Raw genomic sequence first — 25921 nt, 5'->3', positions numbered from 1 at the left:
TACTAGCTTAACCTTCCAAGGCTCTCTCGCTTTCTTTTTTCATCTTGTAAAGTGGAGATCATTGTCTACCTCATAAGATTGCTATGAGGATCTTTGAGAGCTGTAGATAGGTAAAGGCCTTTGCACTGGCTGGTAGTAAGCAAACAGAGGCTACTTTATTAGTAAGAGGCCCTGTGAGAATCCAAATGTGCATGCACTACACTTTAACCCCTGCGTGTGCATACACTCATGTATGTTCATAAGGGGGACAAGCAGCGGACGGGAGAGGGTTCTGTGACCCTATTTCATTCTATCATGTGGAAGAAGTAGAGGGACATTTTTTTCTGTGCGAGTCCACAGCAGAACTGTAAGAGAAGACTCCCCCTCAGCCAGTTCAGAACTGCTCAACAGCAGGACTGGCTACCTCAGGGGTGATGAGCACCTTGTCCTTGGAGGCATTCAAGCAGAGGTTCAACAAACACTTGCATTTCCACAACACTCTGTAGTTTACAAGGTGCTTCACCCAAAGTACTTGTCCTAGGTTATTTCATTCACCCTCTGTGTGTGTGTGGTATCTTCTGCTCCATTATACAAATAAGGAAACTGAGGCTTAGGCAGAGGATCATTTCCCAAAGATACTCCACTAGCGCCTGGGGGTCGGAATTTGAGCCTAGGTCTTTTGGAGGCATGAGATAGAGCCTTGAAGCCAGCCTAACATAATAGGTAATCCAAGAGAGTCCCAGCTCCATTCCCTACCTTTGCCCCTTTCCAGGCCTAGTGCCTAAGCTGCCCCAGCAGTGACCCTACAGGGGGACGGGTCACTAGAGAGCGGTGGAGCCTATTTTCTCAGTCTCCAAGGTCCATGCAGCGGGTAGGCGTCGGCTCCTCGTGGGGAACCCCAGGAGACCGTCCTGTACTCCAACCTAGGGCACCGTCTCAAGCCTGACAGGCTCTGCTCTGCCTCCTGCCTGCTGGCCCCAGGTCCTAAACTTTCCACTTCCCTCTCTCTCTCCCTCTCACATACAACTGGCCATGAAGAGGAACACAATCCCCCAGCAAGCGTTTTCTTTGCCACCTGTCTTGTCCTCTGTGTCCAAGACTTTTGCGGTTACTCATGGGAAGTCACACAGGTTGCAGAGTCTCCGTCCTGGTTCCCGACTTCCCTGGCCAGGGCAACGGCAATACCAACAGCTCACATTTATTGAGGCCTTACTATGTGCTGAACACTGTTCTAAGGACTTCTTGCATCCTCACAACCTCTTTATAAAGGATAATGTGGAAATCCTTGTTCGATTCATAGCCTCCCTGCTTTTAACCCTGAGAGTGAGACTCACCAAACTGTCCCTCTGCTTCTTACCTCCCAAGAACAGGTATCCCTCTCTTCAGCAGGGACAATCAGAAATGTCTCCAATGCCCTCTGCTCTACCCCACAGAGCAAAAGCCATGAGGCAGACTGACCTCTCCTATCCTAGAATTTTTAAAACTAGGAGAGCACTACCTGCACCCCATCCTGCCCGAGCCGGGAGAGGAGCTGTGCTTCCTGGAGATGGAGGCAGCCCCTCCCAGGCGTGCTGCCCACCCACAAACCATTTCATCACAGACCAAAGGGCCCTCCCTGAAGAGTTAGAAGGCTGCTGGAGAGACAGTAAGGTTTCCAGGGTGGGGGCTATGGCTGAGCTGACTTAATGAAACAGCAGCTGTCTCCCAGCTCCAGATCAATCATCCCAATGATCCAGATCCAGTCCCCCTATCTGATCAGAGGTCAGGGCCAGGGGGAAACAACTGACATATGGATTTGGATGAAAGTGATATGGGTCTTTCCAGAAAAATCAAAAGGGAGAGGACATTAACCAGCTGATTTGACCCAACCAAGGAAGATGGGAGGCAATCCTTCCTTCAGGGCCATCTTGTCCTAACCCTCGCCTCCAAACTGGGGCCATGGGTCCATCCCAAAGGTTATGTGCAGGAGCCTGTTCTATTGTTATGCTCTCAGGCACCAGCACCTCCACAGACACTCTGCAACCCATCATCTTTTGCTCTATTTCAAGGAGCGCTGGGATCCCAACCCAAGCCTGAGGGTCAGAGAGAGCATGGCTGGGAGCCTCTCAACAGTCACACTAGCCTCAGAGACCCTGGAAAGGGAGAGAAGAAACTATTGAACTCTCCAGGGAGTGTGCCTTCGTAGGGCCCCATAGGGAAGGGGGATCAGGACTTTGAGGGCTGCTGGGCAAGAAGGAGACTCCTACACCCTCTCTAGAAGAAATGCTACTACATCTTCTAAAAGCACTGACAACAATCAGGGTGATAAGTTTGATGGGGACAGTGCAATATGACCCCAAAACCAAGAGCTGAGGTTCTACTCAATGTAAGACATGGACTTTCTAACCCACAATGGAGCTAAGCGCGCTATGGGGTGTGTGCGTGTGTGTTCGCCTGTGGCCATTTCCTCTCCTCCCACCTGATAAAAAATGTTGGCAGATTCTAAATTACAAAGACTCATATTTACAAATGTCTGCCGTCTCCTCAACCCTACTGTGATGTGAGGAGTGCTTATCACTGCAGGGCACCAGCACCTCTCTCCTTCTTTCAGGGTAGCTGTGATATGTCTCAAATAAATTAAGCCTCCCATTTCATTTATTTTCTTTCTTTTCTTTTTTTTTTTTTTTTTTTTTTTTTTTTTTTTTTTTTTGGAGAGACAGTCTCACTCTGTCGCCCAGGCTGGAGTGCAGTGGCGCAATCTCGGCTCACTGTTGCCTCCGCCTCCCAGGTTCAAGCGATTCTCCTGCCTCAGCCTCCTGAGTAGCTGGGACTACAGGTCTGTGTCACCACGCCCAGCTAATTTTTCTATTTTTAGTAGAGACAGGGTTTCACCATGTTGACCAGGATGGTCTCGATCCCAATCCACCCATCTCGGCCTCCCAAAGTGCTGGGATTACAGGTGTGAGCCACCTTGCCCGGCCAAGGCTCCCACTTCAATGGACTCATTTACTAGAAACAAACTAGGTCTTTGATAATGTGTGTGCTGGCCCGTGTGAACCACCAGTTTCTTGGAAGGGGAAAATAAGAGTGCCTTGTTTTCAAACCAGAAAAAACTAGAAAAGAAGGGAAGGCCTGTCTTCCTCTGGCTGTGGTAGTCCATCATGGAAAAGAGCGTTACACTGCCCTTCCCTTGGGGTGCTGTGTGACATAGCTGCTGGAGAGGGCACATGTCACGGGAGGGCAGGCAGGGGAAGCAGGCAGGAGATGCAAGAGGAAAGGAGAAAGAAGGGGACTTTCCAATTCATCAGGACATGGCTGATAGCAGGAACTCCATTTTTTAACCATCACTTCCCCACCTCCCCCAAAAAAGCTGGTGGTGGGATCAGCAATCCCCTCTCAGCACACCTCCCCACCAGAGCCTTGTCTTGGCCCTCCAGCAGCCCTCTGGATGAGGCCAACTCCCCACCCAAGGTAGACCCCTCAGAGTTGCTGAAGCAGAGGCCGCTACCCTGTTTCATTCCCAGAGTGTGGGTTCAGGCTTAGAGCTTGTGACCAGGGAAGACACAGGAACGGAAAAGACTTGTTCAGGTGACAGCTTGTAGGTGGCAGAGTCAAAAGTAAACCCAGGACGGAGGCCAAGATTATTTCCCCACACCTCATACTGCTATTTTGTGTGGGAGTTTACTGGAGGGGCAGGGAGGTGGGAGGGGTCAGTGGGGGGCGCCTATCATCTTTCCCAGCATTGTTCCCTTAAGAAAACCGTCAATCAACCACTCACGACAGAGCTTGGGGCAATCGTCCCATCCTACATTAGGAGTGACCCATACTCCACCAGTAATAGGGAAGAGAATCATAAGTGTCCCTTCTTTTTATTTGCATAAAATCTCCAGAAAGAACTGGTAGTATTTTTTACCTTCAATGGGGAGCACTAGATAACTCATGGAGTGACTTTTGTATCATTCGAATATCGAGTCATGTGAACATATAGTCTAAGAATATCCTTTAAAAAAAAAAAAAAAAAAACTCTTTTCTGAAGCCCCAGGCCAGGAAGTTAGGACACTGGTTCTACTCCCACCTCTTCCACTGTGGCTGCAACTTGGGGCACCTCATGTAGCCTCTCTAGGCCATTTCCTCTACTGCAAAACCTGAAGTAATCCATAAGGCCCCGCTATGGACCCCAATTCCTATGATGAAACCCAATCCCCAGTGTGATGATATGAGGAGGTGGGGCCTTTGGGGAGGCGATTCGGATGTGAAGGTGCAGCCCTCATGACTGGGATTAGTGCCCTCAGAAGGGGCTTAAGGAGCCAAGAGTCCTACACTTCTACTAGGTGAGGACGCAGAAGGTGCCCTCTAGGAACTAGAAACCGCTCACCATACACCGAATTTGTCAACACCTTGATCTTGGATTTTCAGCCTCCAGAATTGTGAGAAATAAATTGTTGTTGTTTAAAAGCTACCTGGTTGATGGTATTTTGTCACAGCAGTCCAAACAGACTCAATGGCTCCTTTCAGCTCCAAACGTCTATGATTCTAGTCTCCCCAGCTAGATGCTAAAACCCATGAGAGGAGGGATGGGACAATTTTGGAATCTTCTGAAAAAGTCCCTTTGTAAACCCTAACCCAAGAAGGTTTTCCGCCAGCTAGAAGCTACCCCCTTCCTGCAACCCAGGTCTTCAAACCAAGCTGGACAGGACTGTTCTGTGTGCCAGGAGGAGGATAGGAGATGCTGACACAGCAGAGCCTGGTTCACAAATCTTGACTTTCAGAGATCTGGGTTCAAATACTGGGTCATTCGCTGTATGATATTGGGCTATAGTGATTTCACCTCTCTGAGCCTAAGTGACCTCATGGATGAAATAAGAACACTAACATCATAAGATTATAAACAATAACATATGAAAAGCACCTGGCACAAAGCACTCAACAAATGTTAGCTTGCTTCTCCTTCCCTCCCTTCTTTCCTTTCTTCCTTCCCCCCAGAAAGTGGCTAGGACACAGAACTGGGTTATTTTGCATGCTTTGTCCTTAGGTTGGTTTTCTCACACAAATCCATGTCATGTGGCCATCTTGGTTTGCTCTCCTAGAAATTCTGTTGCTACAAATCCAAGACTGTATTTAGGCTGTTCACACCGCCAGAGCAGAAAAACCCAGCTAACTTTGCCAGCTTAGGGACTTTGGGGGACTCATCTTCCATTTGTCTGCATGGGGAAAACACCAATCAGCCTTTGGGAAATGGCACCATGGGTCTCCAGCTGGTAGGAGGGAGAGCTGTGAAGGGGCAAAGGGAGAGATGGCGAATTCAGCACTTCCCAAGGACTGGTAGTAGGGAAGACGGCGCTCTGGGGGTGCAGGGATGGAGTGTGGGGACACTGCACATGTAGGGAGCTCAGCTACTTTACTGGGGACCCCAGGCATGTAAAGGTTCTCTAAGCCTTGGTTTCCTCGTCCATAAAAACAGAGCAGAAAATATCTATATCAATATCTACATTGTTGCGATGATAAAATCAGATACTACATAGGGCAGTGTTCTATGAATATTCATTTTTCCTTCCTCCCTTCTCAGGAAGGAGGCAAAGGCCTCCCAAAAGAAGGAGACACATTCTACATGACTGCCTTGTAGAAAATGGACCTGCAGAGATTTAAATGATGCAGAAAATACCCAGGATTATCACTAGAGTTGGTGCACCACATAAGCTATTCCCAAAGCACATATGATGAAACGGAGTTTTCTATGTAGTGGGCTGATGCTTAAAAGGCATCTGAGGAGATCAACAGCCAGTTGGATCTTAGTTTCTTATTCCATGACCACGAAATGAGTTGGAGGACGGAAGGAGTTAATTTGTGTGTCAGAGAAGCAAGGGCAACCCCACAGCTTGCAAAAAAAAAACAAAAATAAGTGCATTTTATTTAAACAACGGAACAAACATCAGAGAGCATCCCCTGCAAAGCCCCCACCCCAGAGCCTGCTGATGGAAGCGGGGCTGCAGGACGCTCTGCCACAACGGCAGCATCTCCAACTGCACAAAGACCCCTTGCTGCCAGGGCCGGGCACCGGCCTAGCCCCTTGCCTGCCTGCCTGAGGCAGCCGTGGAATCAGGGCAGGGGTGGCACAGGTAGAAAAGACAGATGGAAACGATGCCCATGAATATACCCAAAGTGTCCCAGGAGGATAAAAGCCGTCATGAGGACCAGAAGCCATCCCAGTCTTTTTTTGGCCTCCCGGAGAAGCTGTGTTTGAGACCTGAGACTCCAGCTGAAATGGCTCCCTGAGGAGGCCCAGGGAGCAGGAGGGGTGTTCTGAGGACAGCCCCCGAGGAAAACACAGTGCCTGCAGAGGGACAGCCCCCAGCACCCTCCGGCAGGGCTCTGGACAGCTAAGCCCAATCCTGAGAGAGTCAAAAAGAGAGATGGAATGCTCAAGAAAAGAGGCATTTAAAAATTAAGAGAAGAAAGACAAAAAAGAAAGGGTCTGATCTGAGGCTGAGGTATTGGAGATAGATGTTGTCCCAGAGAAACCGGGTCCCAGGGTACACACATGCTGGGGGTCTTTGTCCTGATGAACTAAGAACCATACACACAACCTCCTTGGGAGCCCGAGCAGTGCGCTGCAGGGCCAAGGAAACAACCAGCTCCAAACGGACTCCCTGAGCCTCCGAAGGCAGCTCCTCTAACGCCTCCCTTCCTCCCAAAGGGCTCCTGGCCCTGATACCCCCGCAGCCACCACACACCATCAGCTTGCCATGTCAATGACAAGAGCTCGTACAAGTCCACACATTTTAGCCCGAGATAGGTTATATAGTCACAGAATGTGTGGCTTTACTGTTCCACTCAACCCCCTGGTCCCTGGTGGCTCCTGCAAGTCAAAAGGGGAAGGAGGGTGCTTTCTCAGATTGAAGAAGGCAGGCAGCTCCTCAGGCACTTGGTCTGGGTGGAGGAGAGGCTGGGCTGCCCCAAGCCCCTGCTCAGGGCCTCAGAAGCGATATACCTTCACTCTGTTGTGCTCATCAAGGCCCAGCTGCAGGAGGCTCAAAGTAGCTTTTGGCTTGGGTGTTGAAGAGAAGAGAGGTCTGGCCACAAGGTGAAGGAAAACTGCCGTCGCTGGGCATAGCCAGGCAGGGGCCATGAAAGGGTCAAAGGCTGAACAGGATCCTCCTCAGCCCCTCAGGGCCCAAGCACAGGCCCCACAGCCCAGCCCAGTTTGGGAACCAGGTAAAAGGATACAACCTGGGGTCATTCTTGACACGTTCCAGCCACCTCCGGTTGGCCTCAATTATGCCCTGAAAGGTGGTGCTGCCCGCCTCAGGGACTTGGGAATGGGAGTGCTGTAGGAGCCGGAGCTGCTCACTGGGAAGGAAGAGGAGAGCATGGGGGAGGGGAGAGAGGAAGCACGGAAGTGACAGAGGATGCACAGAGGCCATCACATCTGTCGCCTCCTCCCTCTTTCTCTCAGCTACCAGAGCAGCTTCTCCGAGGTCCCTAGCAATTCAAAGCTTCAAAACATCTGCCCCTCCAGAATAGTTCCCAAACGGGAAGGTGGTGGAGGCCCTCTGCCCCCTTGCTGGGTGCTACTGATACAAGGCTCTGGGCTCCCACATCTGCCTGCTCCCGCCAATCTCATCAGCAAAGCGCTCCCCTCTGTCAACTCAATCCTTGGCCAGCATCAGCTCTCAAGTTGGCCAAAGGGTTGGTGGGGGGTACTCACTGTTAGCTGCCTAAGGGAGGGAGAGGGGAAAACATTTGGCAAGGAATGAGATGAATGGAAAATTAATAACAGGTTTAAATAATTGCCCGTCTGTCTCCTCCACAGGGTGTCCCTCTCACTCCAGATGTTGCTCAGCAGGACTGGGGGAATAAGGGAGCCACAGGAAGCAAACAAGAGCTCAAGGGCAAAGACAAAGGCCAGACTCCGGGGCTGGAGGGGCTAGAGGGAGGGGCGGGGGCAGGGTCCCACCAGGGGCTGACTCCTCCCCACAGGGGCCAGAGGGCAGCTTCCTCAGGGGGTTGGCAGGGTAAGCCCAGCCCTTCCCCACTGGGACCTTGGCGGTGTGAACTTGACTTTCCCCTGGTCATGGAGGGGCGCCTCAGACCCAGGCAAGTGGGGACAGCTCTGTGGACTAGAGGCCTGCCTGATTTCTTGGGGTAAGACCAGGAGGTCTGCTCCCCTCAGAGGTCCACCTGCCCAGGGAGGCACAGTGAGCAGCTCGACTATGACGTTCCACCCCAACCAGCCCCCAGGGAAGCTCACCTGGCAGACATGTAACCCAGCCTGCTCTCCAGCGGGGCGGGGCTGTTGCTGAGCAGCGGGATGCCAGCTGGAAGAGCATGGGGACAGGACTCAGAAATGGGCAGTGGTCACCACCCTGCCCACCAGCACCTCTTGCCTCCCCAGAATAAACAATAAAAGGAAAAGCTTCAGTGGCTGGAGGCCAGAGACAGGTGAGAGATAGGAATGGTCCTATTTCTTTTATTTTTAAAACTTAATCTACTTTTCAATTTGGGTTAGGGCAGAAAGAAGATATTTTGTTTTCCCTCAAATGCCTTGTGTTTTATGGCTTTTCATAATCCTCAGCAGGGCTGAGACCCGGGGAGGCCACCTGGCTCAGAAGCAAGAATTAGCCACACAGCCAAGAGGTTCCAAGCAGAATCCTGGAGTCACAGAGACATGGGGTCACAACTGAGTTTGTTACTCACTCACTGGGTACCCTGGAGCATACTACTTAAACTCTCTGAAACTCAGTTTCCTCATCTGTAAAATGGGGATAAATAATTACTACCTCAGAGAATTAAGAACTAAATGAAAAAATATATATAAAGTGCTTGGCTCATCATGTATTGCACAAGATGGTAGCTATTAAGATAATGACAACAATGACCTTTTAGGTTCTGCTGAGCTCCAGAATCCATAATAAAGGCCCCAGTCAGCCAGGCTCCATCTAAACCGTCCCAACCCATAGAACTCCTGGCTGCAGGGCCACCTGCAATGTCTCCTTCCCCAGGGACCCACAGGTAGAGTCAATGGACCAATGGACTATGGCAACGTTGGGGGAGGAGAGGTGTGGCAAAGGAATGCAAAAGAGGAAGAGGAAAAAAGGAGCAGGAGAAAGAGGGCAGAAGAAAAGGAAGGAAGAGGAGGAGGAGGAGGCAGGTGGGAAGGCTCCACCCAGAGTGGGGCTTACATGGAAAATACTTGCGCCACTTCTCCAACAGGAAGTCGTCCACCGTTTGAGCCACAGAAGAGGGGAGCCTGGGCCCCTGCCCTGAATCCCAGGCCCATTGGGTGGACGTGGGTGTAGCAGATGATAAGGCTGAGAACCTGGCCAGGGAGCCATAGTAGGTGGGGGTGGGGGTGCTCTTAGGGTCCCGGGGAGGGAGCTGGGCTGGCATGGAGGCGAGAAGCGGCGGCGGCGACTGAGGGTTGAGGCTGTCCAGGATGCTGAGGACACTGCTCAGCTGACTGCTGATCTGCCGGAGGGAGTGGCTAAGCCCGTGGATCTTGTGGGAGGTGAGACTCGGGGTTGAGTCGACTGAAAGAAAAGAGGTGGATGGTGGGAAGGGACTCAAGCTCAGGACCCTGGACCATTCGCAGACACAGCTGTCATGGAGGACCCTACTGGCCACCCCTCCCTGCTTCTCCAGACAACAGCCCCTCAACCTTATGAGGGGGTCAGGGATGGCAGGGCTTCTGTGTTCCAGACAGTGCAAGTGAGAAGCTGGCCATGAGAAACAGGTTTCCAGGGCAAGGCGCTGGGTGAAGGGCCCAGGACCCCAGAGAGAAGGAAGGTGAGAGGGCCCTTCTGTCACATACAGGCCAGGGCAGCTGAGAGAGAAAAGCCTCCTCAAGGAGGCCCTGGAAGAGAAGAGGCCAGCAAGGCCAGTGGTCACACCGTAGAGTGCTCTGCAGCATTCAGAGGGCTTCCCTGACCTTTCAGCCCCACGTGCTGGCAAACTTAGATGGCCTGATTCCTTCCCAGCACTGACCGAGCACCTAGTCCAGACACCGGCTCACAGAGGCCTCCCTCTGCAGGGCTGAGGGAAGACAGCTCTTCTTCTATTCCCCAAGTTCCTCCCATTCCATGGATACCATGGTCCTCACCCCGCATCTCCCCCACTCACTCCTCTGCTGCCGCCACCACTCACGGTGAGGCGGGGAAAAAGATTCAGAACTTTCACTGCTCAGGCTGTCCATGTCACTGAGGTCGAAGGTTACTGCCTTCTTGGTGGGGGATCCTCCCAGAGTGCCCTCATCTGAGGCCTGCGGGGTAAAGTCAGCAGTTATGACCCACCCCTCCCGCGTGCTTCCTACCCTTCCTTTTTCCTTCCTAGGAAGTGGCTGGGACACTGAGCTAAGTTCTTCTTTATGTTTTGTCTTTAAGCTGGTTTTCTTACGCAAATCCATGAAATATGGCCATCTCCATTTGTTCTCCTAGCAATTTTGTTGCTACAAATTCAAGGTGGTATGTAGGCTGTCGCCCTTGTGACGTGTGGGAACTGAGGACTTGGTGAGTAGACTCCTCTGGGGCCCAGAGTTCCACCAGGTACCCTGGGCGAAGCAAATCACACAGGCTGCCTCACAGCAGGGTGGGAGGGAGGCAAGGCTCAGCATATGTCCCAAATGCCTGAGACAGAGACAACAGTGCCATCAGGTCCACACAGACCCCCACCACCCTTCCCAGTAAGCTCTCCCTGCAGTGTTACTCCACCTAAGCCTCCCCGGCTACACCTAAGCCTCAGACATCTAGGAGAAAGTCCACAAGGTCCCAAGGCAGGTAGGAAAACCTATCATGTGTGTCCATTCCTGACACCCTGGTCACACCTCTCCTTAGGGACCAGGGCAGGGTAAGGGCTTGGCCCTCTTCTCAGGCACCTTTAGCAAGAGGTTCCAGGTATATTCCAGACCATTCAGCACAGGTATCCAAACCCACAGGTGTCTTCAACAAACTCAGAATTGAAGCCACTGCCACCTTCATCAGCCAGTAGACAAGCCTACTGCCCAATCCTGGGCCCTGGAGGCCCAACTCCCCCTGATGCAGGACCAAAGAACTCAACCCAATCCCAAGAACAGAAGAGGAAGGCCAGGGCCCACTGGACTATGTGGACATGGGGCTGCACCTCTTCCCAAAGAGAGGACTCCAGCTGATTCAGCTTCTCCTCTTTCTTCTTCAGCAGGTTGTGGCCTTTCCGCATGGCCGACTTCATCTCATCCAGGTGCCTGGTCTCCTGCAGCCAAGGAGAAAACAGAGGAGAAATGACTACCCACACAGACGCTGGAGTCCCAACCCTGCCATTTGCTGACTGGGTGATCTTGAACAAATTACTGTAGTCTGCTTTCTCATCTGGAAAAGAGAACTATGACTTTTCATAGGGTCGTGAGAATTACAAGAGAAAGAGTATGTTACTATGTTACATGCTTAACACCATGCCCACACCTTAAAAACTCTCAAATGGTTACTGTTAAGCAAATGGTTATTATTTATTATGATTATTGTTTTTAGAGATGAGGTCTCACCATCACCCAGGCTGGAGTGCAGTGGCCTGATTACATACAACTCATTGCAGCCTCAACTTCCTGGGCTCAGGCAATCCTCCCACCTCAGCCTCCCAAGTAGCTGGTACTACAGATGTGTGCCACCACACCTGGCTATTTTTTTTCTTTTTTTCTCCTTTTTTTTTTTTTTTTTTTTTTCTGTAGAGACAGAGCTTTGCAACGTTGGCCAGGCTGGTCTCAAAATCAAGTGATCCTCCAGCCTCAGCCTCCCAAAGCACTGGGATTACAGGCATGAGCCACCACATCAGCCGCAAATGGTTATTATTATCACTGCTCCAATTATGATTACTCTCATCACCACCACCACCATGGTTGAGAGGGGTTAAGCAGAGCAATGACAGGGTCGTGGGCAGCATGTATATAACCCTGGGAAGCTGCCCCTCTGTCTGTTCCAGCCCCTTGCTCTCTGCTGACCCCAAGCCAGTCCTAGGGGCCATCAGGGCCTGAGCCCCTTACCAGTTCTGAACACCATCAGAAACACCATTTCTTTTCTTTTTTTTTGAAATAGAGTCTCGCTCTGTCACCCATGCTGGAGTCCAGTGGCGCAATCTCGGCTCACTGCAACCTCCACCTCCTCCTGGGTTCAAGCAATTCTCCTGCCTCAGCCTCCTGAGTAGCTGGGATTACAGGCGTGCACCACCACACCCAGCTAATTTTTTAATTTTTAGTAGAGATGGGGTTTCACCATGTTGGTCAGTCTGGTCTTGAACTCCTGACCTCGTGATCCACCCGCCCTGGCCTCCCAAAGTGCTGGGATTACAGGCATGAACCACTGCGCCTGGCTGAGCACCATCAGATTTCTAAGGGCCCAGGTGATCCAAGAGAGCTCACCTTGCCAGGACCCTCAACTGGTCAAAGATCTGTGATCCCAACTAATAATAATGAAGTATCTGCCTTTTCATTGCAAATTAGGCTATCAGAGAAGCAGGGTGGGTAAGTAACTCAAAGCCTTTTGCTAAGTGTGTTCAAAAGACTTTCATGCACGAACGAAGTCTTTAGTGTGACAGAATGGAAAGGCAAAGCACTGGGTTTGAAAGTACTAAACATTAGTCGTACTCTTCACCAGGAAAATGGGACTATTACTACTGCCTTGCACATTATAAATGGTTATTGATACAGTTTGGCTCTGTGTCTCCACACAAATCTCATCTTGAACTGTACTCCCACAATTCCCATGTGTTGTGGGAGGGACCTGAAGGGAAATAATCTGAATCATGAGGGCCATTTCCCCCATACTGTTCTCGTGATAGTGAATAAGTCTCACGAGATCTGATGGGCTTATCAGGGGTTCTGCTTTTGCTTCTTCCTCATTTTTACTTGCCACCACCGTGTGAGAAGTGCCTTTTGCCTCCCGCCATGATTCTGAGGCTTCCCCAGAATCATTTCCCCAGTGGAACTGTAAGTTCAATTAAACCTCTTTTTCTTCCCAGTTTTAGGTACGTCTTTATCCACAGCATGAAAACAGACTAATACAGTAAGTTGGTACCAGGAGTGGGGTGTTGCTGAAAAGATACCCAAAAATGTGGAAGCAACTTTGGAAATGGGTAACAGGCAGAGGCTGGAACAGTTTGGAGGGCTCAGAAGAAGACAGGAAAATGTGGGAAAGTTTGGAACCTCCTAGAGACTTGATGAATGGCTTTGATAAAAATGCTGATAGTGATATGAACAATAAGGTCCAGGCTGAGGTGGTCTCAGATGGAGATGAGGAACTTGTTGGGAACTGGAGCAAAGGTGACTCTTGTTATGTTTTAGCAAAGGGACTGGCAGCATTTTGCTCCGGCCCTAGAGATTTGTGGAACTTTGAACTTGAGAGAGATGATTTAGTGTCTCTGGCAGAAGAAATTTCTAAGCAGCAAAGCATTCAAAAGGTGACTTGGGTGCTGTTAAAAGCATTTCATTTTAAAAGAGAAACAGAGTATAAAAGTTCAGAAAATTTGCAGCCTGATGATGCAGTAGAAAAGAAAAACCCTGGAGTGGCTGGCAAGATGGGAATAGGAACAGCTCCAGTCTGCAGCTCCCAGCAAGATCAACGCAGAAGGCAGGTGATTTCTGCATTTCTAACTGAGGTACCCAGCTCATCTCACTGGGGCTGGTTAGACAGTGGGTGCAGCCAATGGAGGGTGAGCCAAAACAAGGTGGGCGTCGCTTCACCCACGAAGCACAAGGGGTCAGGGAACTCCCTCCCCTAGCCAAGGGAAGACACGAAGGACTGTGACTTGGGGGACAGTGCATTCCGGCCCAGATACTACGCTTTTCCCACAGTCTTTGCAACCTGCAGACCAGGAGATTCCCTTGGGTGCCTACACCACCAGGGCCCTGGGTTTCAAGCACAAAACTGGGCAGTCATTTGGGCAGACACTGAGCTAGCTGCAGGAGTTTTTTTAATACCCCAGTGGCACCTGGAGCACCAGTGAGACAGAACCATTCACTCCTCTGGAAACGGGGCTGAAGCCAGGGAGCTAAGTGGTCTAGTTCCAGATCCCACCCCAACAGAGCCCAGCAAGCTAAGATCCACTGGCTTGAAATTCATGCTGCTAGCACAGCAGTCTGAAGTCAACCTGGGATGCCCAAGCTTGGTGGGGGCGGGGCATCTGCCATTACTAAGGCTTGCCATTACTGAGGTTTTCCCCTCACAGTGTAAACAAAGTCACCAGGAAGTTCAAACTGGACGGAGCCCACCATAGCTCCACAAAGCCACTGTAGCCAGACTGCCTCTCTAGATTCCTCCTCTCTGGTCAGGGCATCTCTGAAAGAAAGGCAGCAGCCCCAGTCAGGGGTTTATAGATAAAACTCACATCTCCCTGGGACAGAGCACCTGGGGGAAGGGGCAGCTGTGGGGGCACCTTCAGCAGATTTAAACATTCCTGCCTGCTGGCTCTGAAGAGAGCAGCAGATCTCCCAGCACAGCACTTGGGCTCTGCTAAGAGACAGACTGCCTCCTCAAGTGGGTCCTTGACCCCATGCCTCCTGACTGGGAGACACCACCTAGCAGGGGTCGACAGACACCTCGTACAGGAGAGCTCCAGCTGGCATCTGGTGGGTGCCCCTCTGGGACAAAGCTTCCAGAGGAAGGAAAAGGCAGCAATCTTTGCTGTTCTGCAGCCTCTGCTGGTGATATCCAAGCAAATAGGGTCTAGAGTAGACCTCCAGCAAACTCCAGCAGACCTGCAGCAGAGTGGCCTGTTAGAAGGAAAACTAACAAACAGAAAGGAATAGCATCAACATCAACAAAAAGAACATCCACACAAAAACCCCATCTGAAGGTCACCAACATCAAAGACCAAAGGTAGATAAATCCATGAAGATGAGGAAAAACCAGCACAAAAATGCTGAAAATTCCAGAAACAAGAATGTCTGTTCTCCTCCAAAAGATCACAACTCCTCGCCAGCAAGGGAACAAAACTGGATGGAGAGTGAGTTTGACGAACTGACAGAAATAGGCTTCAGAAGGTGGGTAATAACAAACTCCTCTGAACTAAAGGTGCATGTTCTAACCCAATGCAAGGAAGCTAAGAATCTTGTAAAAAGGTTAGAGGAATTGCTAACTAGAATAACCAGTTTAGAGAAGAACATAAATGACCTGATGCAGCTGAAAAACAAGCACGAGAACTTTGTGAAGCATATACAAGTATAAATAGCTGCATCAATCAAGCAGAAGAAAGTATATCAGAGATTGAAGATTAACAATGAAATAAAGCGTGAAGACAAGATTAGAGAAAAAAGAATGAAAAGGAACGAGCAAAGCCTCCAAGAAATATGGGACTATGTGAAAAGACCAAATCTACGTTTGATTGGTGTACCTAAAAGTGATGGGGAGAATGGTACCAAGTTGGAAAACACTCTTCAGGATATTATCCGGGAGAACTCCCCCAACCTAGCAGGACAGGCCAACGTTCAAATTCAGGAAATACAGAGAACACCACAAAGATACTCCTCGAGAAGAGCAACCCCAAGACACATAATCATCAGATTCACCAAGGTAGAAATGAAGGAAAAAATGTTAAGGGCAGCCAGAGAGAAAGGTCGGGTTACCCACAAAGGGAAGCCCATCAGACTAACAGCGGATCTCTCTGCAGAAACCCTACAAGCTAGAAGAGAGTGGGGGCCAATATTCAACATTCTTAAAGAAAAGAATTTCATATCCAGCCAAACTAAGCTTCATAAGTGAAGGAGAAATAAGATCCATACAGACAAGCAAATGCTGAGAGATTTTGTCACCACCAGGCCTGCCTTACAAGAGCTCCTGAAGGAAGCACTAAACATGGAAAGGAACAACCACTACCAGCCACTGCAAAAACATGCCAAATTGTAAAGACCATCGATGCTATGAAGAAACTGCATCAACTAATGGGCAAAATAACCAGCTAGCATCATAATGACAGGATCAAATTCACACATAACAATATTAGCCTTGAATGTAAACAGGCTAAATGCCCCAATTAAAAGACACAGACTGGCAAACTGCATAAACAGTCAAGACCCACCAGTGTGCTGTATTCAGGAGACCCACGTCATGTGCAAAGACACACATAGGCTCAAAATAAAGGGATGGAGGAATAGCTACCAAGTAAATGGAAAGCAAAAAAAGGCAGGGGTTGCAATCCTAGTCTCTGATAAAACAGACTTTAAACCAACAAAGATAAAAAAAGACAAAGAAGGGCATTACATAATGGTAAAGGGAGAAGAGCTAACTATCCAAAATATATATGCACCCAGGAGCACCCAGATGCATAAAGCAAGTTGTTTGAGACCTACAAAGAGACTTAGACTCCCACACCCCACTGCCAATATTAGACAGATCAACGAGACAGAAAACTGACAAGGATATTCAGGACTTGAACTCAGCTCTGGACCAAGTGGACCTAACAGATGTCCACAGAACTCTCCACTCCAAATCAATGGAATATACATTCTTCTTAGCACCACATAGTGCTTATTCTAAAACTGACCACATAATTGGAAGTAAAACACGCCTCAGTAAATGCAAAAGAACGGAAATCATAACAAACAGTCTCTCAGACCACAGTGCAATCAAATTAGAACTCAAGATTAAGAAACTCACTCAAGGCTGGGCGTGGTGGCTCAGGCCTGTAATCCCAACACTTTGGGAGGCCGAGCCAGGAGGATCATGAGGTCAGGAGCTCGAGACCAGCCTGAAAAACATGGTGAAACCCCGCCTCTACTAAAAATACAAAAATTAACCAGGCATGGTGGCACACACCTGTAATCCCAGCTACTCAGGAGGCTGAGGCAGGAGAATCGCTTGAATCTGGGAGGCAGAGTTTGCGTGAGCCAAGATCATGCCACTGCACTCCAGCCTGGGTGACAGAGCAAGACTCTGTCTCAAAAAAAAAAAAAAGAAAAGAAAAGAAACAAGTAAGTTCTTTGAAACCAATGAGAACAAAGACACAATGTACCAGAATCTCTGGGACACAGCTAAAGCAGTGTTTAGAGGGAAACTTACAGCACTAAATGCCCACAGGAGAAAGCAGGAAAGATCTAAAATCGACACTCTAACACCACAATTAAAAGAAGTAGAGAAGCAAGAGGAAACAAATTCAAAAGTTAGCAGAAGACAAGAAATAACTAAGATCAGAGCAGAATTAAAGGAGATAGAGACACAAAAAACCCTTTAAAAAAATCAATCAATCCAGGAGCTGGTTCTTTGAAAAGATTAGCAAAATAGATAGACTGCTATCCAGACTAATAAAGAAGAGAAAATAATCAAATAGACACAATAAAAAATAATAAATGGAATATTACCACTGATCCCACAGAAATACAAACTACCATCAGAGAATACTATACACACTTGTATGCAAATAAATTAGAAAATCTAGAAGAAATGGATAAATTCCTGGACACATATGCCCTCCCAAGACTAAACCAGAAAGAAGTTGAATCCCTGAATAGAACAATAACAAGTTCTGAAATTGAGGCAGTAATTAAAAGCCTACAAATCAAAAAAAGCCCAGGACCAGACAGATTTAAAGCCGAATTCTACCAGAGGTACAAAGAGGAGTTGGTACCATTCCTTCTGAAACTACTCCAAACAATAGAAAAAGGACTCCTCCCTAACTCATTTTATGAAGCCAGCATCATCCTGATACCAAAACCTGGCAGAGACACAACAAAAAAAGAAAATTTCAGGCCAATATCCCTGATGAACATCAATGTGAAAATTCTCAATAAAATACTGAATCTAGCAGCACATCAAAAAGCTTATCCACCACAATCAAGTCGACTTCATACCTGGGATGCAAGGCTGGTTCAACATACGTAAATCAATAAACACAATCCATCACATAAACAGAACTAATGACAAAAACCACATGATTATCTCAACAGATGCAGAAAAGGCCTTCGATAAAATTTGACACCCCTTCATGCTAAAAACTTCGAATAAACTAGGTATTGAGGGAACGTATCTCAAAATAATAAGAGCTATTTATGACAAACCCACAGCCAATATCATACTGAATGGACAAAAACTGGAAGCATTCCCTTTGAAAACCGGCACAAGACAAGGATGTCCTCTCTCACCACTCCTATTCAACACAGTATTGGAAGTTCTGGCCAGGGCAATCAGGCAAGAGAAAGAAACAAAGGGTATTCAAATAGGAAGAGAGGAAGTCAAATGGTTTCTCTTTGCAGATGACATGACTGTATATTTAGAAAACCCCATCATCTCAGTCCAAAATCTCCTTAAGCTGATCAGCAACTTCAGCAAAGTCTCAGGATACAAAATCAATGTGCAAAAATTATAAGCATTCCTATACACCAATAATAGGCAAACAGAGAGCCAAAGCATGAGTGAACTCCCATTCACAGTTGCTACAAAGAGAATAAAATACCTAGGAATCCAACTTACAAGGGATGTGAAGGACCTCTTCAAGGGGAACTACAAACCACTGCTCAAGGAAGTAAGAGAGGACAAAAACAAATGGAAAAACATTCCATGCTCATGGATACGAAGAATCAATATTGTGAAAATGACCATACTGCCCAAAGTAATTTACAGATTCAATGCTATCCCCATCAAGCTACCATTGACTTTCTTCACAGAATTAGAAAAAACTACTTCAAATTTCATATGGAACCAAAAAAGAGCCTGTATAGCCAAGACAATCCTAAGCAAAAAGAACAAAGCTGGAGGCATCATGCTACCTGACTTCAAACGATACTACAAGGCTACAGTAACCAAAACAGCATGGTACTGGTACCAAAACAGATATATAGGCCAATAGAACAGAACAGAGGCCTCAGAAATAGCGCCACACATCTACAACCATTTGATCTTTGACAAACCTGACAAAAACAAGAAATGGGGAAAGGATTCCCTATTTAATAAATGATGTTGTGAAAACTGACTAGCCATATGCAGAAAACTGAAACTGGACCCCTTCCTTACACCTTATACAAAAATTAATTCGAGATGGATTAAAGACTTAAATGTAAGACCTAAAACCATAAAAACTCTAGAAGAAAACCTAGGCAATACCATTCAGGATATAGGTATGGACAAAGACTTCATGACTAAACACCAAAAGCAATGGCAACAAAAGCCAAAATTGACAAATGAGATCTAATTAAACTAACGAGCTTCTGCACAGCAAAAGAAACTACCATCAGAGTGAATAGGCAACCTACAGAATGGGAGAAAATTTTTGCAATCTACCCATCTGACAAAGGGCTAATATCCAGAATCTACAAAGAACTTAAACAAATTTACAAGAAAAAAACAACCTCATCAAAAAGTGGGCAAAGGATATGAACAGACACTTCTCAAAAGAAGACATTTATGCAGCCAACAAACACATTAAAAAAAGCTCATCATCACTGGTCATTAGAGAACTGCAAATCAAAACCACAATGAGATACCATCTCACGTTGGTTAGAATGGCAATCATTAAATAGTCAGGAAACAACAGATGCTGGGAGAGGATGTGGAGAAACAGGAATGCTTTTGCACTGTTGGTGTAAGCATAAATTAGTTCAACCATTGTGGAAGACAGTGTGGTGATGCCTCAAGGATCTAGAACCAGAAATACCATTTGACCCAGGAATCCCATTACTGGGTATATACCCAAAGGATTATAAACCATTCTATTATAAAGACACATGCACAAATATGTTTATTGCAGCACTGTTCACAATAGCAAAGACTTGGAACCAACCCAAATGCCCATCAATGATAGACTAGATAAAGAAAATGTGGCACATATACACCATGGAATACTACGCAGCCATAAAAAAGGATGAGTTCATGTCCTTTGTAGCGACATGGATGAAGCTGGAAACTATCATTCTCAGCAAACTAACACAGGAACAGAAAATCAAACACTGCATGTTCTCACTCATAAGTGGGAGTTGAACAATGAGAACACATGGACACAGGGAAGGAAACATCACACACCGGGGCCTGTCAGGGTTGGGGGCTAGGGGAGGGATAGCATTAGGAGAAATACCTAATGTAGATGACCAGTTGTTGGGTGCAGCAAACCACCATGACACGTATATACCTATGTAACAAACCTGCATGTTCTGCACATGTATCCCAGAACTTAAAGTATAATTAAAAAATAAAAAGAAAGAAAGGAAAAACCCATTTTTTGAGGAGAAATTCAAGCTAGCTGCAAAAATTTTCATATGTAACAAGGAGCAGAATCTCCAAGACAATGGGGAAAATGTCTCCAGGACATGTCATAGGTCTTCATGGGCAGCCCCTCCCATCACAGACCCAGAGGCCTAGGAGGAAAAAATGGTTTCATGGGCCAGCCCCAGGGTCCCCATGCTGTGTGCAGCCTAGGGACTTGGTGCCCTGCATCCCAGCCACTCCAGCCATTGCTAAAACGGGGCAAGGTACAGCTTGGCCCATGGTTTCAGAGGATGCAAGCCCCATACCTTGGCAACTTCCATGTGGTGTTGAGCCTGCGGCTGCACAGAAGTCAAGAACTGAGGTCTGGGAACCTCTGCCTAGATTTCAGAAGATGTATGGAAACACCTAGATGCCCAGACAAAAGTCTGCTACAGGGGTGGGGCCCTCATGGAGAACTTCTGCTAGGGCAGTTCAGAAGGGACATGTGGGGTCAGAGCCCCCACACAAAGTCCCTACTGGGGCACTGCCTAATAGAGCTGTGAGAAGAGGGCCACCATCCTCCAGACCCCCAGAATGGTAGATCCATCAATAGCTGGCACTATGCACCTCAAAAAGCTGCAGATACTCAATGCCAGCCTGTGAAGGCAGCTGGGAAGGGTTTGCCTTCTGGCTGCATTGCTGTACCCTGCAAAGCCACAGGGGTGGAGCTGCCCAAGACAATGAGAACCTACCTCTTGCATCAGCGTAACCTGGATGTGAGACATGGAGTCAAAGGAGATCATTTTGGAGCTTTAAAATTTGACTGCCCCACTGGATTTCGGACTTGCACGGGCCCTGTAACCCCTTTGTTTTGGCCAATTTCTCCCACTTGGAATGGCTGTATTTACCCAATGCCTGTATCCCCACTGTATCTAGAAAGTCAGTAGCTTGTTTTTTATTTTACAGGCTCATAGGCAGAAGGGACTTGCCTTGTCTCAGATGAGACTTTGGACTGTGGACTTTTGGGTTAATGCTGAAATGAGTTAAGACTTTGAGGACTGTTGGGAAGGCATGATTGGTTTTGAAATGTGAGGACATGAGATATGGAGGGGCAAGGGGTGGAATGATATGGTTTGGCTCTGTGTCCCCACCAAAATCTCATCTTGAATTGTACTCCCATAATTCCCACGTGTTGTGGGAGGGACCTGGTGGGAGATAATTTGAATCACAGGGGCCATTTCCCCCATACTGTTCTTGTGATAGTGAATAAGTCTCCTGAGACCCTGATGGGTTTATGATGGGTTTCTGCTTTTGCTTGTTCCTCATTTTCTCTTGCTGCCATCATGTAAGAAGTGCCTTTCGCCTCCTGCCATGATTCTGAGGCCTCCCCAGCCATGTGGAACTGTAAGTTCAATTTTCTTTTTCTTCCCAGTTTCAGGTATGTCTTTATCAGCAGCATGAAAATGGACTAATAGTGTTATCATGAGGTTTAAATTATTTACTACTAGAAAAGGTGTTTGCATACTATGCATTGCCAAGTAAATATAAGTGACCCAGGGCCAAGGTGGCCACTCTCATGGAGTCCTAAGAATGACCAACTGAGGGGGAGCCCAAAGGACTGTTTTGCTGACTCCCCCCGCCTCCCCCACACAGGGCTGGCAGGCCCTTCCCAAAGCTCCTGACCTTCTCCAGGTTCTTGCGCATATCTTCCAGGGCCTTGATGCCTGGTGGGTCTTTGGCCACCTCCTGCGCACTGGCCAGCTCATGGCGCCAATGCTGCTGGGCAGCTTTCAGAGCTGTCTGCCGCCTCCGCATGGAGCGTGTCTGCCGCACAAGGAACTCCTTGGCACTACGGAGGGCTACCCCCTCAGCAGAGAGGAGGTGCCAGACATTGTGGGAGGACAGGCTGGAGCAGGAGAGTTGAAGAAGGAAAACAGAAGCCTCTAAGAACTCTACTCTGGGTCACACAGCCCCTTCCCCAGCAGATGCCAACCCTGAGCACAGACCAGAGCTGCTGGGCTGGGGCTGGGCACTGTGAGTGCAGGGATGCCACTGTTCAATACCCACAGTGCGCAGTGCCTGGGATTGACAGTGCCCCCACCCTGACTCTGAGAGGGATCGGGCCTGGGGCCTCCAGATAGATGACCAAACACTTCCAGCAATCTGCTTCTCCACTAGAGGAGAATGCCATGTCAAAGGTCACAGTGGGCAGTTTCTTGGCTTGCCAGAGAAGATTCCTTAATCCTCCGGAGCCTTCCCCATGAACTAAGCCCCACTGGTGATCACAGTCTCCTCACTTCAGCTCACCCCAGCTCTATGATGCAGGTACTCACTTACCCCTTCATGGTACCCTAACCTCAAATAAGACAGGCTATGGGAACTCACCTGTCCAAGTATAAGTCCTCCTTGCTCTGGGAGAGAGAAGAAGACACCTCTTTGGTCTGGTTCTAGGGAGACATGGTAGAAAAGTCCACTGAGTGTAGCAAAAGCAGACACCCTGCAGGTTCAAGACCCCAAAGCCCCTCCCAGTGGTCTAGACAAGGAAATGGCTCTCTAGCTGCCAGGCACTGTTTACTTATAGATATCATCTGACTGGTGGAGACGACTGGCAGCTGGGAATAAAAACAGACCAGGTCCCATAGAGAACAGAGCCAGCCCTTCCTGATGCCTTGGCCCACCTTATACTCCTCCCCTCCTGAGGCTCCACCCCTCCTGATGAGCTGTCCCCTCTGGAAGTACTCCCCTGATGCCCAGCCCCTCCCAATGCCCCACACCATCCTGGTGCCCCAGACCCCAGCCCCTAGCTCACTGTTCCAAGGGATTTCCTCAGGTCCTCAATGTGGAGATCTGGCTCAAAATGTGGGGAAGCATTATTTTCCTCAACTGTCACTTCTCTCAACAGGTGCTGCTTCTTTTGAGCTTCAGCCTCCAGGCTGCTGTGGAAGGAAAGAGGAGTGAGAGGCAGGGCGGCGGCTGGCGATGGGGGGGAGGGGTGAAGTGGGTCAGAACCATCTCCACCCCCTCACTCCCATCCGTCAAAGTCCCTGAGGAAGGGCTGAGGCGCGAACAATAGCACCAGAGATCCCCTGCTTTTCACAGAATCTTAACAACCCCAACTCCCTACAAAATGTAGCCACAGGCTCTTCTGCCTAGCTCCCAAGCTGGGACTCCACCTCTCCCTATTAACTGGGCCATGACACAAGCAGCAGAGGTCAGAGGGCAGGCAGGAGGCAGCCAGCGGGGCTAAGTGCAGGGTGCCCACGCCACCTGATGTGTTTCTGCAGTTGCTGGCTCTGAGCCTGCAGCAGATCCACTTGGGACTCCAGCTTCAGCTTGCGGGCCTGCAGCTCATCAAGAATTTCTCGGAGCTGCTGGTTTGACTGCAACAGGTGGGTGTGCTCCTTCTGTGCCTCCTCCAGCTGCTGATGGGTGGCTGTGGCTTCCTAGGGGCAAAAGGAAAGATAGAAGCACCCAGAGACAGCACAGAGAGAAGGCAGGGAGCAGACAGCACGAGAGGGTAGGGAAGCCAAAGGAGGACAGGCTGGGGATGAATTGAGAGCCACTGAAGTCACCACCTCTGAGGTCAAGAGGTCTGCAGGCTCCTGTCCTACCACAGCCCCGCTCCCTTGAGGTTCCCAAGTGGGGTCCACAGAGTGGCACTATTTGTGGAATACTGGCCAAGAGTTTGGAACCCCAGTGCCCTGGATCAGATGAACAAAATGTGGGGAACAGGGAGAAGAAAGACAGGAAATGGAGGAAGAACAGGAGGGAGGACAAAACAGGGAGACAAACCTCACTCTTCAGAGCAACCTGCCTCTGCACATCAAGCAGCTGCTGCTTCTCCCTCCGGGCGGTCTCCTCCTTGCAGGGAAGAGACAGGATTTTCTGGCTGACTGTAGACCCCAGGTCTGAGGGGCAGAGCCTGCCCTCTGCTAGAGAAGCTATGACTCTGAGGTCAAGGACTCCTGCAGATCCCTCACCTGGACCTCCAGCAGAGCCAATCTGGCCTTGACATCTTTAGCTCTGGTTTCAAGGTCCAACTCTAAATCCTGGAGCTTCCTTTCCTGCCCAGAAAGGGAAACACATAAGCATAGAAAGAGTGTAAGGCATTAGCTGAGGGGCAGGAGGGGGTTCCAGAACCCACCATGCCACACCGCAACCTCCACTCTGGGCTCAGGCTTCCTCGCTGTGTGCCCCTGCAGCCTCCCAGGAAGGCTCCACACCTTGTTTACTTCCTGCTGGGGCAAGGAGATGCAAAGGTGCCAACCCCAATGCCTTACAGGGGCTGACTTCTAGTTCTAATCCTGAGTGTGTTCCCTGGCCCAGAAAACAAAGTAGCAAGGATGCCCCAGCATGGAGATGGCCAATGAGAAACTCTCACTCCAGAAGCTGTCAGGCTCCATCCTGCTGGGGCCATGCATCTGCTCCCAGCACCTTCCTACTGTGCATGGAGGGGTCACAGTGGGTTTACCCTGCCCCAGGCCCCTCACCTGCTCCCTGTGCCGGCGCCGCAAGTCCTCAAGACGCTTGTGTTGCTCCTGCCTCACAGTCTCCAGTTCTCGTTCATGGGCCCTCTGCAGGCGCTCCAGCTCTCCGGTCAGGTGCCCCAGAAGCTCAGCCCGCTGCTTCCTCTCCTGTAAGGAGGGTGGGCCCACCGGTGGGAAGCTGCGGCAGCCCCTTCTACCACAAAAATCACAGCTCCCTCAGCCCTGCAGCCTTGCATCAGTAAGATCAGGGACACCGTCAGCTCCCTAAAGCCAGCTCTTGGAGAAGAGGAGGGTTACAAGCACAGCACCGGCCCTGGCCCCAGCAAGCCTGCAGCCCTCTAGAGCTGAAGCAGAGGCTGGTCAGACACCACGACAGATTCCCTCTCTGGCTCTCCCTATGGCTCCACCATATACAACTTTTCCTCTTTAAGGAATGAGAGGTCACTGATAAATTATCACTATTCTTCAGCAAGGTCATAATTGGTTGGGGGAAGGGATATGGCAAATTTCATCATGGGACTGCTATTTCTGCCCTGGGAAAGATCCTAGAAAAGTCTGGGATACTGGTTCCAGTTACTGGAGCAGTAGTCTTAACGCCCTGCAGGGTCCCAGCTGTGGGCTATAGTCAGCCACCCTCTACCCACCCATTGTTCACCCTCAATGTGAGCAAGGCAGGCCAGCTTGAGTACACTCAAGTTGCTGAACTTTCCTACCTTAAGGCCAAAGGCTTAAAATGGGGAGAATATCAGTATTACTTGGCTCTTGCCAGTCTATTTCTTGGTGTCCCGAGATGTTGAGGAACCCTGGTGACACAGCATTGCAGTGAGGAAACTGAAGGCTTTGGAGTCAGATGGCCTGGGCTTGAATCCTAGCTCTTCTACTTATTAGCTGGGTGTGATCTTGGGAAGCTACTTAAACTCTCCAAGTCTCAGTGCCCTCATCTTTAAAATGGAGATAATGATAGTAGATCCTTCCTAAGGCTGGTGTGAGGACTAAATGTGTTAAAATAGATAAGAGCTCAAAACAGTTCTTGGCACACAGTACAAGCTCAATGTGTGGGGGTTCTTTTTACTATCAGAAGAAAGTACAGCCTGCCTGATAAAAGAGGAATTGCCCCCCATTAGGTGGGGGTTTTTCTCATGTTTTAATAAAAAAGGCAAAAAACATCATCATGGCAGGGTACCAAGAAGGAAAACCTCCCACAATCCCTGACCACAGTTTATCCCCTTCCTCTGCCCCACAGCCAGGTGGGAAGGACCCCGGGGTGTGTGTGCATGTGTGTGTGCATGTGTGTGTGCATGTGCGTGCATGTGTGTGTGCATGTGTGTGCATGTGCGCAGGGGATGTGGC

At 49.0% G+C, this 25921-nt stretch overlaps 1 protein-coding gene across 50 annotated transcripts in view; it reads right to left on the bottom strand.

Moving 5' to 3' along the window:
* Positions 1-25921, bottom strand: part of CEP164 (centrosomal protein 164) — a 128789-nt gene that overhangs the window by 37253 nt on the left and 65615 nt on the right. For 27 of the 50 annotated variants that reach the window (XM_016922044.3, XM_016922058.3, XM_063783417.1 and 24 more), the window contains 14 exons: positions 24575-24718; positions 24065-24148; positions 23877-23945; positions 23352-23527; positions 22894-23020; positions 22470-22531; positions 21768-21990; positions 11071-11178; positions 10075-10213; positions 9138-9485; positions 8207-8273; positions 7183-7305; positions 6947-7028; positions 5835-6814 (listed from right to left, as the gene is read on the bottom strand). In XM_016922044.3, coding sequence (XP_016777533.2) covers positions 6761-6814; positions 6947-7028; positions 7183-7305; positions 8207-8273; positions 9138-9485; positions 10075-10213; positions 11071-11178; positions 21768-21990; positions 22470-22531; positions 22894-23020; positions 23352-23527; positions 23877-23945; positions 24065-24148; positions 24575-24718 — 1806 coding nt within the window. In that variant the 3' untranslated portion in view covers positions 5835-6760. Of the gene's footprint in view, positions 1-5834; positions 7029-7182; positions 7306-8206; positions 8274-9137; positions 9486-10074; positions 10214-10347; positions 10578-11070; positions 11179-21767; positions 21991-22469; positions 22532-22893; positions 23021-23351; positions 23528-23876; positions 23946-24064; positions 24149-24574; positions 24719-25921 lie in introns of those variants that run through there. The other 23 variants (XM_016922053.3, XM_063783419.1, XM_054661662.2 and 20 more) reach the window with 11 other exon arrangements.

Source organism: Pan troglodytes, chromosome 9, assembly GCF_028858775.2.
Source record: "Pan troglodytes isolate AG18354 chromosome 9, NHGRI_mPanTro3-v2.0_pri, whole genome shotgun sequence".
Classification (NCBI taxonomy): Eukaryota; Metazoa; Chordata; class Mammalia; order Primates; family Hominidae; genus Pan; species Pan troglodytes.
This window is presented reverse-complemented; position numbering and strand designations above follow the sequence as displayed.